This window comes from Lynx canadensis, chromosome C2 (assembly GCF_007474595.2).
Source record: "Lynx canadensis isolate LIC74 chromosome C2, mLynCan4.pri.v2, whole genome shotgun sequence".
NCBI lineage: Eukaryota > Metazoa > Chordata > Mammalia > Carnivora > Felidae > Lynx > Lynx canadensis.
In genome coordinates this window covers 112,756,136-112,766,540 of record NC_044311.2, presented here as the reverse complement: position 1 = coordinate 112,766,540, position 10,405 = coordinate 112,756,136, and the positions used below count along the sequence as shown (strand labels likewise).

The 10,405-nt window shown below is 37.2% G+C and overlaps 1 protein-coding gene across 1 annotated transcript; it reads left to right on the top strand.

Annotated features, from left to right (window-relative positions):
- Window positions 1–8,957: 8,957 nt before the first annotated feature.
- On the top strand, window positions 8,958–9,887 carry LOC115523962 (olfactory receptor 5H2-like). Its single transcript, XM_030330260.1, has one exon. It carries the CDS (start codon window positions 8,958–8,960, stop codon window positions 9,885–9,887), a length of 930 nt encoding a protein of 309 aa, XP_030186120.1.
- The last annotated feature ends 518 nt before the right edge of the window (window positions 9,888–10,405 follow it).

Here is a 10,405-nt window from a genome sequence, read left to right as displayed (position 1 = left end):
ACAGCCAGCTTTGGTCCTCCCCCGAACGGGCGGCATAGATTGCTCACCTGATGTTGCATGGAAGAAGCCGGACACACAGGATTATCTGCCATGTGATTCCACATGGGACATAGAGTCCCAAAGCAGGCAAAATGAACCTATGATGCCAGAAATCAGGAAAGGGTTTTTCCTCTTTATTAATAAAGAATTAATAAATTCTTTTATTAACAAATCACATAAAACAATTTCTGAAACACCTGGTTTGTTTCTCTCTCTCGTGCTCTGGAAGTGGGTTTCCAGGGCCAGCCCCAGGGAGAGAGTGTCCTGGCCCTAATACGCTGTCCTCCTATGAGCACCCTTCACTTTCCAGTCTTCATGCCTTCGCTCGTGTCGTGTTCTCCGTTTTCTCATGTGAACAAAGAAATTCTATCTTCCTGTTGATTTTTGTCTCCTATAAGTCTTTAATTCAGACACAAAGCACGGGCCAGAGTACGGGGCTCAAAGACCATCATGCACGTGCACTTCGTGCAGGGCACGGCGAGAAATCTGCAGAGACATCATCATTAAATTGCTCAAATCCACTGAAAAAGATTAAATCTCCAAAGCAGCCAGAGGAAAAAGACATGGTCCATACCCTCGTCTGCTGTCTCAGCTTCAATCTCCTCTCAGCAGAATCCGTTCTCCATCTGGGAAACCTCGCACGGGTCCCAGAATTGTCCGAGGACCGAGCTGCGGCGTGATACCCCAACAATATTTACTTCACTGTACCAATCAGGGTCCCAGCAGGAGACAGAAATGATACACCTTATCTGAACAGAAAGAATTAACACTTGCCACACATTATCTCATTTAATTGTCTTCCCCACAGCCCTGTGAGGAAGGAGTTATTTCCCCATTTCACAAGGCTCCGAGCACCTAGGGATAACATGTGAGGAAAGCCTGCCCCAGAGCAAAGCCAACAGAAAGAAAAGCAGTGTTAAGATGAAGAGAAAGCCCTTGAATTCCTTGTCCGGCTGACATGCCAGGTTGGTTCCTTTAATCTTTCTGAGAAATTATAGTTTCCACACAATACAAACTACACCAGATCGCTGAAAAACTGGGGAAGACTTTCTCTATCTTTAGAGTTTTTGGAGCCTCCTTCTCTCATGAGATCATCAGAGATTGCAACCTCTAAGACTTTCTCTCAGAGCTGAAAGTGTACACGCCCCACTCTTCTAGGAACCTCAAAGAAGAGCAATCAATCATCCCTCTTGGGTCCTTGGTTTTCATCAAAACCCTGTGTTCACTCTGCCTGTGTCTGAGCTTTTTTTCTCATGCACTTGACTGAGCTTCAAAACTCCAAATTTAAGGGACTCCTGAAGTGCAGACCTGTGCTATTCCTCTTGAGTAGAGTCTCACCACATTTTTACCATTTTGCAGCCTGTGCAAAGTAATTGGTCACACAACCCCACAGCAGTTGGAAGTTTACAGTGCAACAGAGAAGAATGCCAGCACCCCAGCTTGCTTCCTCAGTAGGAGTCCCTGCTCCTATGCTTGGGAACAGTGTAGCATGTTGGCACCATCCATTCTTCTTGTGACCCAGGGGATCCTCAGACCATGCTGTCAGTCCTGGGACTCCACCCTACTTTGCCACCTAAGCATGTTTAAACCAGGCACATCCCCCTTCTAAAAATTCAGATTTTGTACTCTGCTGTTTATACTACTTTGCAGTAGCCCTCAGTAAGCAGCCTCACTCCCCACGGCTGTATCCATAGTCCTATCTCCCTCAAGTCAACTCTCTGAACTTCCAAAAGTGGTCACTTTTCTAATTCTAGACTTACAATTTTTGTTCTCTCAGATCTACAATTGAATTCTTGGGTGTTCAGAATGATTTGATAACTATCTAGCTGTGTTCAAGGGAGGAGACAAGCTTAGGATCCACCTTATCCTCTGTCAAATAACTCCTCTGTTATTTTTTGCTGCTTTATAATATTCTCATCATTCTGATATTTCTATAAATTATATAAGTTTTTGCTCACTCATACCATGTTACAATTCAAAGACTGGTATATTGGTAATATCAACAACTGGTGTGTGTTTCTTCTGTAATCATAAGGATTTGTTTCCATTCCTGAGCTTTTCTTTGAATGAAAACGTTGGCATCAATCCGTGAGTATATGAGTGTGGAATATACACTGTCTGGTCCTACTTTAGGTTGGGTATGTGCAGACAAGCTTTGGGGGTCTCAGAAACAGACTTCCTGTGCAGCCTTCTCTCATACATGTTTCATCTACACAGTCCCCTGCTCTGATGTGTCTTTCATTAAACTTCCAACTACTTTATCCCCTCCAGAAATTCCCTAAAATCTCCTGTTCCCATTCTGAAACCATTATGTGTTCCCATTCTCATTTCTGTTACATATTTTTTTTATTTTTGTACATCATTTTTCTCATTTCGGTGTCATGTTGGGAAAGACCTAAAATACACATCTCTGCAAAGCTCAAATTTTAGACAAGATGTTCTGCAAAGTTTTAAAAAGTAAACTATGAAGTTACATTATGTATTATTTAATGAATATTTATAGGTAAAAGATGATAGCACAATGCTAAATTAATCCAGTTGTCTGGACCACTCCTGAATGTGGATTAAACTACACTTTGAAAATAATAATAAAATAATAATAATATAATATAATAATTAATATAATATAATATAATAATATAAATACCCTTTATTAGGAACATATTAATTTAAAGAATTCATAGATTCTCACTCTTGTACGTGTTTATAAATTTTTTCTCATCATTTTATAATACCTAGCTAATAAAGTCACTGACAATATTATCACTATTGATAATATTGATATCACTATTATCACTATGAGCACTAGACTGTGCTCAAAGAATCAATGTTTACGTAGGTAAAAACAAACACCAATCAAATCTAGAACAGTATTTCTCAATCTGAGTTGTGGACTAGTTAGGGTAGAATCTTGGTAAGAAATATATTATGTATGTGTGAACAACTCTCTAGTCTAGACTTTCTTTTTATTGTTTCTCTGTCAAAATAGTGTTTGCAGTCTTTAGTGGCTTCAGAATAAGTTGAGGGCTTATGGGAACAAAGTTTGATGGGTCCCATTAATAGAGTTTCTTCTTCAGGAAGTTTATGCTGTGAGTTGGACCACACTAGATAAGTATTCTTTCAAATAATTAAGTGAAGTAAATTTTTAAAAATAAAGATGTTGGAGCTGGAAAATAGAGACACATCCTCTGTTCCTTACTTAAATGGCACTATGCAAACATGTACAGAATTCCATTCTCAGTTTTGTACCTTCCTCCCATATTTAGGCAGCTGGATACAGGTTTCAATGGGGCATTTGTTCCAAAGGATGAAGTATTGTGGATAACTTTATAACTTTTTCTTGAAAACATAATTGACAGTGATGACAGGCAATTAAAAGCCCATTGCCTCATGTCAATGAGGTTAATTCCAGGGATACCAGTTTAATAGAGAATGTAATTGTCAAGCTGGTTAAGTTTTGAACCATCCTTCTCAATGACATTTTATATACAAAATAATAGTCATGATGTAATAATGCAATATCTCTTCTGAGAAGGTACCTTCTAAGTCAGACTTATTTGAGGACAACGGTTAACAGTTGCATCATATTTACCTCTATTTTGCAAAATAAAGAAAAAAGTCCATGAAATGTATAGTTATTATTGGTATTACTCAGGGTTGTCCAGAGTACAGAACCAATAAGGTACGTATATCTTATCTATATCTGAAGACTTTATTATAAGATAGTGGATCACATGAATATGAAACCTGAGAAGTCCCATGATTTTCTGTCTGCAAGGCTGAGAGCCAGGAAAGACAATGCTCTAGTTCTAAAATGTGAGAATAGGAGAACCTATGGATAATATAGATTACATCAAGTCTGAAGTACTGAGAACGGAGGTAAATATCACAGATCACCCAGTTGGGCAGAGTGAATTCAACTTTCCTCTGCCTTTTTGTTCCGTTCAGTCCCACAATGGATTACATGATGCCCACCAGCATCAGGGAGTGCCATCAACTTTACTCAGTCCACTGATATGATACCAATCTCTTCTGGACACACCCTCATGCATACAACTAGAAATAATATTTAATCAGTTATCTAGACATCCTGTGGACTGGTCACGTTGGCACATACAACAAACTGTGTCACAAGTCCACCCACTGTCAACCTGGCACCCACACACAATTTCTTAAACCATACTTAAACTCCAAGTAAGGACAATAGCAAAGTCATAATTCCACCTAACATAATGTAACTATGCTGCGTAAAACTGAAAATGCACTAACCCCTTCTCTAGAAAATGAGTTAAAATCCTTGAGTGATGCTTACTCTTTTCTTTGATATCTGGTAACTTAAACACTATGGTGTCAAATTAACAATAATTAATTACCATGATATAAATTCATTTTATTTTGCAGGATAAGAGAATATGAGTGAAAAGAAAGCAAAAATGTTTGTTATATATACATGTACACAGATATAAATAGACAAAGATGTTGGTATGTAAACATGCACAGACACACAGACACAAATATATTATGAGAAGTAAATATTTACGGCAATTACACTTCTCATTTCTGTAACTAGTCATGTAGTCATAGCTGGTGTTCACAATTATCTCTTCCACTATCCATTCCACAATCCCTTATTCTATAGCAAACAACTCATTGATTAAACTTCTTTATCTTTACTCCTTAAGTGTCTGGCTATTAGAAATGCCACCTGGATTGGTTTGTTGGAGTTTTCCATTGGCCTTAATTACAGGGAATGGCACTACCAAAGAACAACCTCCTTGTCCTCATCTTTACTGTGGAAAAGTAGTCCAATTTCTCAGTGGTCTCACCAGACAGCAGAGTAACTCCCTTCTTTACATGATGATTCAGAAGAAGGGGGAACACAAAGTGGCCCAGTGCCAGTCTTAACTTCTTGCTGAACAGAATCATTGTTGCCTGTGTTAGTGGAAGCATGCCTTCCTCTGGCTCTAAAACCTTTATATTAGCAGAGCATAAAGGCATAAGAAGACTTGCAAAAATTATGCTAGTGTGTTGTTAGTGGTAATAGCGAGTGGTACCATTCCAATCTTCACTATGCGATTCCTGGACTCATGAATTTTAGCTATGGGACTGTACTATGTATTTGACATTGATTCAGAAAATATACAGGCTTCTGGAGAGTCTTGCTGAACTATGCATGTAATGCCTCCTAGGTGGTGCAGTAACTGACTTTCAAAAGATGATTCCATCATCCTAGCAAGCTACCTGTATCAGGATGGTGGGGAAAATAGTAAGATGAGGTAATTTATTATCAGGGGGACATTGCCACACTGTATTTGCTATGAAGTCAGTTGCTTAATTAGAAGCAATGGGCATGGAATACCACGACAGTCGATAAGGAATTCTGTAAGTCCACAGATAAGGCTTTGGTAGAACCATTTTACTCAGCACTGCAAATCTATTTTTTTTTTGTTTCTTCCATTTTCTAGCTCTGAGATCATCTAGACCCTCCAACGATGGAAAGCCATGTCCAGAGGCATCACATTTTCAGACATGAAGACTCTTGGCCTCACTCCTGACCTATTGAGGCAAAATCTGCATTTTCAGAACACACACACACACACACACACACACACACACACGATTCAACTGTATTACAGTCTGAAAAGTACTGATATATGCCACATCCCACTGTGGTCCTTTGTTTCATTCTCCTTTTGCTCTTTGACCTTTCCCTAGTAAAATTTCTCATGTATTTTCACATTAAAGTGGGAAGTTATATGTAGGTCTGGAATCTCAGCTGTATTTTGCATGAGGACAATTTTGTTTGGAGTTAGCTCTTGAAGGGAATCCAGAACTTTAGCCTTATTAAAATCATGTATGAAGACTATACTAATCAAAACACTCTTAACATCCAAATTTATAGAGAAATTGAAGTTTGCATAAACCTGTCATAAGTGTCATCTGTGGTGGAAAACAGTAGCATAAAGTGTAATTTCAACTGTTAAAATTAGAACTGTATACAATGACTTGATGTTTATGATTTCGGAGTCTGTAATGCCCTATGGGACACCTGGACTTCTCATCCAAATTCAAATCTACAATGCCCCCAGAAGAATAGTTTAACTTCGTCCTAAAGGGAATCCTTGGTTGCTATTAAGGGAATTTTAGTTCTTCACTCCTTTCTCTTCTGGCAAAAGCACACAGCCCTACAATTGGTTGACTCTTGTACTCAAGGCAAATTAATATAAACAACATTTTCCTGAACTTGGTAATTGAAGTCTCTTAAATGAATCAGTGTTCCTACCTATGTTTTGTCATTCCAGTGCTACTATATTTTTTTCTACTTTAGAAAGCATCTGCCATTTCTTAAAGGATGTGGGTAAGAGAGAAATGAATTCTATAACATTCATTATTCTTTATATAGAAATTCAAAATACTGAATAATTTTTAAAAATTTTTTACATTTATTTATTTTTGAGAGACAGAGAGAGACAGAGCACAAGTGGGGGAGGGGCAGAGAGAGAGGGAGACACAGATTCCGAAGCAGGCTCCAGGTTCTGAGCTGTCAGCACAGAGCAACATACGGGGCTCAAACCCATAGACTGTGAGATCATGACCTGAGCTGAAGTTGGACGCCCAACTGACCGAGCCACCCAGGCACCCCAATATATAATAATTTTACATTAATTTACCAGATGCCAAAATGGCAGACAAAAACATGTAAAACTCTTAGCTATCTGTATATTTATTTTTGTGACTAAATCTGGATAAGCAAAATACTTGTAAAACTGGAATTTTTATCTTAACATAATTTATTGACTTTCTAATATAAATATAATGACTTTAAAAATTTTGGTGAACTAGAATGTTAAATAATTTCAGCTGAATTTCAATATCAGGTCATGTTTACTACATAAGAAAATGTTTCTGTTTATCCTGATTAAATGATCTATTCTTTGGATCACATTCTGTGATTTAAGTTTTAAGGTAAGTCATATACATATTAACTCCTCTAAACTTTCTCCCACTTGTGACAATTTCATTGAGTATTTAAAAAAATATATATAGCAGGAAATTTATAGAAAATGCCCTCCACTGCTCTTCCTACTTTATGCTTAAAAGGAACACAACACAAATTAAGTTTGAGAATGTTCACTTATCTAATGATTTTAGATTTCACTTAAGGGAATCCATTCTATATAAAAATATATTTAACAACTGGAATTTTGGCACTGGTTATTGGTTATTTATGTCTTCTGTACTAGGTTCCAGAGTTTGGCTCAATTTTATTCTGCTGAAAAAACTTATAGAAAAAAGTACTCCAAGTAAAACCAGCAGAATTTCTAGAGAAAGTCAGTGAGTGAGTCTATTCAAACTTAGATCAAGTCCTGTCATGCTAGGTATTATGAGGATGGGAAACTAAGTTTCTGGCTCTTTTGACTTCTATAGTGGTAGTGTTTGATACCAAGACTCATGTGGTAAAGAGCCTCAGTTTTTAGCTATCCAAAAGTGATGTGAATCTACTTTATAACCTCTTTAATATATTTCTCAAGGGGCGCCTGGGTGGCGCAGTCGGTTGGGTGTCCGACTTCAGCCAGGTCACGATCTCGCGGTCTGTGAGTTTGAGCCCCGCGTCAGGCTCTGGGCTAATGGCTCCAGGCCTGGAGCCTGTTTCCGATTCTGTGTCTCCCTCTCTCTCTGCCCCTCCCCCGTTCATGCTCTGTCTCTCTCTGTCCCAAAAATAAATAAACGTTGAAAAAAAAATTTAAAAAAAATAAATAAATTTCTCAAGTTTCTTTCCATATCCTTCTTCTTTTTACCTTATCCACTCTTCAGTGGATAGGTCATCTGTAAGTATGCCTTCAGCTACCCAAACGACACCCAAACAATTGTTTCTATTAAGCTTTAGTAGAATATCTCATACTACTAAGTATGGATGTTCAGAGGGCTCTTTCTCCACAAACAGGCCAACTGAGTTGTTCAAACTCAAGTTTAATGACCATCTACCTGGTCATCACGTGTCTACTCTCTCCTTCACATCTAGTATGTCACTGAGTCCTAGGGACTACATTCTAATTTATTTTTATCTCTTTGTCCTCCTCATCATTGCCAGTATTACATTACACATAAACTAAGAACTTTACATACACTTGAATCAACTAGGAGGGATTTTTTTACATGCAGACTATCAGACTTCATTCTTTACCCACCAAGTCAATACAATGAGTAATACCTCACAACCTGTATTTTGTACAAGAAGTTCCTCAGAAAATTCTGATGTGTAATCTGGTTTGAGAGTCACTGAATAACAACAGTAAGAGCTTCCTAATTAGTATTCCTGACTCTAGTTTCCCCTCCCTGCAGCATATTTTTTACATTACAGAATATTTAATTTAAAAATTAAAAATATCCCTATTGTCTGAGGAATAAAGTTTGACAAGGACTTCCACATGGAATTTAATTAATTTCATCATAATTCAAACTTCTTTTCCCTACACCCTCAACCATGTTTCAGACACAGAAACTCAGGTATCCCCATGAATTTAGTAATCATGTTTAGAATGTTTTTCCTTGGGGTCCCTGGTTGGCTTAGTCAATTGAGTATCCGACTTCAGCTCAGGTCATGATCTTATGGTTCGTGGGTTCAAGCCCCATGTCGGGCTCTGTGCTTACAGCTCAGAGCCTGGAGCTCCTTGTTTCTAAATCTGTTAATTCCTGTACATTTTTTTTTGAACTGAAATAATTTCATTTTCCATTACCTCAATTCCCCAAATTACTTTTCATATATTATAGTAATAGTAGTAAATAAAATTAAATGCGTTCTGGTTAGTGTATGGCTTTATTTCAACTACTTTCTTCCAGTTTTCTTTTAATACAATCTTAGTGAAAGTTCTTTTTACATTTATGGCATTTCATTTCAGGGGTCATCCAGTAACAATATGGATACTAAGAATGCAACAATGTTGACAAAATTTGTTCTCACAGGAATCACGTATCAACCAGAGTGGCAAATCCCTCTGTTTCTGATGTTCTTGGTGATATACATCATCACTATTGTGGGAAACCTTGGACTAACTGCTCTCATCTACAATGACCCCCACCTTCACATTCCCATGTACTTTCTCCTTGGGAGTTTAGCCTTTGTGGATGCTTGGATATCATCTACAGTGACCCCAAAGATGCTGGTCAACTTCCTAGCCAAGAGTAAGATGATAACTCTCTCTGAATGTGTGACACAATTGTTTTCCTTTGCATTTGGTGCCACCACAGAATGTTTTCTCTTGGCAACAATGGCATATGATCGCTATGTAGCCATATGCAAACCATTACTTTATCCGGTAATTATGACCTATAGACTTTGCATCTGGCTGTTAGTTTCATCATTTGTAAGTGGATTTATTCATTCTATAGTTCATATAGGTTTTTTATTTAGATTAACCTTTTGTAATTCTAACATAATATATCATTTTTACTGTGACATCATGCCATTGTTTAAGATTTCCTGTACTGATCCTTCAATTAATATTCTGATGATTTTTATTTTCTCTGGGTCAATACAGGTATTTACCATTCTGATTGTTCTGGTTTCTTATACACTTATTCTTTTTATGATCTTAAAAAAGAAGTCTCTGCAAGGCATAAAAAAAGCCTTCTCCACCTGTGGAGCCCATCTCTTATCTGTTTCTTTATACTATGGCCCTCTTCTATTCATGTATGTGCACCCAGGATCCGCACAATCACATGATCAGGATATGATGGACTCTCTATTTTACACTGTCATAATTCCTTTGTTAAATCCAATTATCTATAGCCTAAGAAATAAAAAAGTCATAGATTCACTAAGAAAAATGTTAAAAAGAAATGTTTAGATCTCATACTATTATCTATTTTTTATTAAAACCATCACAAAATTATGCAGATTAGATGTGGCTCTGTATGGGTTAGTATGCAAAGACTTTGCAATTGCCTAGTGTTTAATGGTTTATTAAATGTGTTCATTTCATGCTATAATAACTGAAACATAAAACAAAAATATTTTATTCTGTATTGTATACTATACTCTTTATTATAGTTTCATAAAATCATTAAGTACTATAATCATATAGTTTTTCTGAATAGGTCTTCATTATGATGATTTGATACTTATACACCATATAGCCTGGAGGCTCATCTACATTTAACTCTAGAGTGGAGGCAGGTTTGTGTTTGAACAGAGACAAATCCCAGAAATTCTGCTAGCCATCAAAAGATCTTTCATTCCACTTTATTTGGGGCATGATGAATTTCACTTCATGTGGGGATTCAACTCTCATATCACTGAGGGATCGAAAGAAACAGGGGAGCAATGAGGAAAATATGAGAAGGGAGTTAAAACAGGGAAGGCTGA

Excerpts from the sequence above, each read along its gene's own strand:
- LOC115523962 (XM_030330260.1), top strand. The coding sequence starts at position 8,958 with ATGGATACTAAGAATGCAACAATGTTGACAAAATTTGTTCTCACAGGA.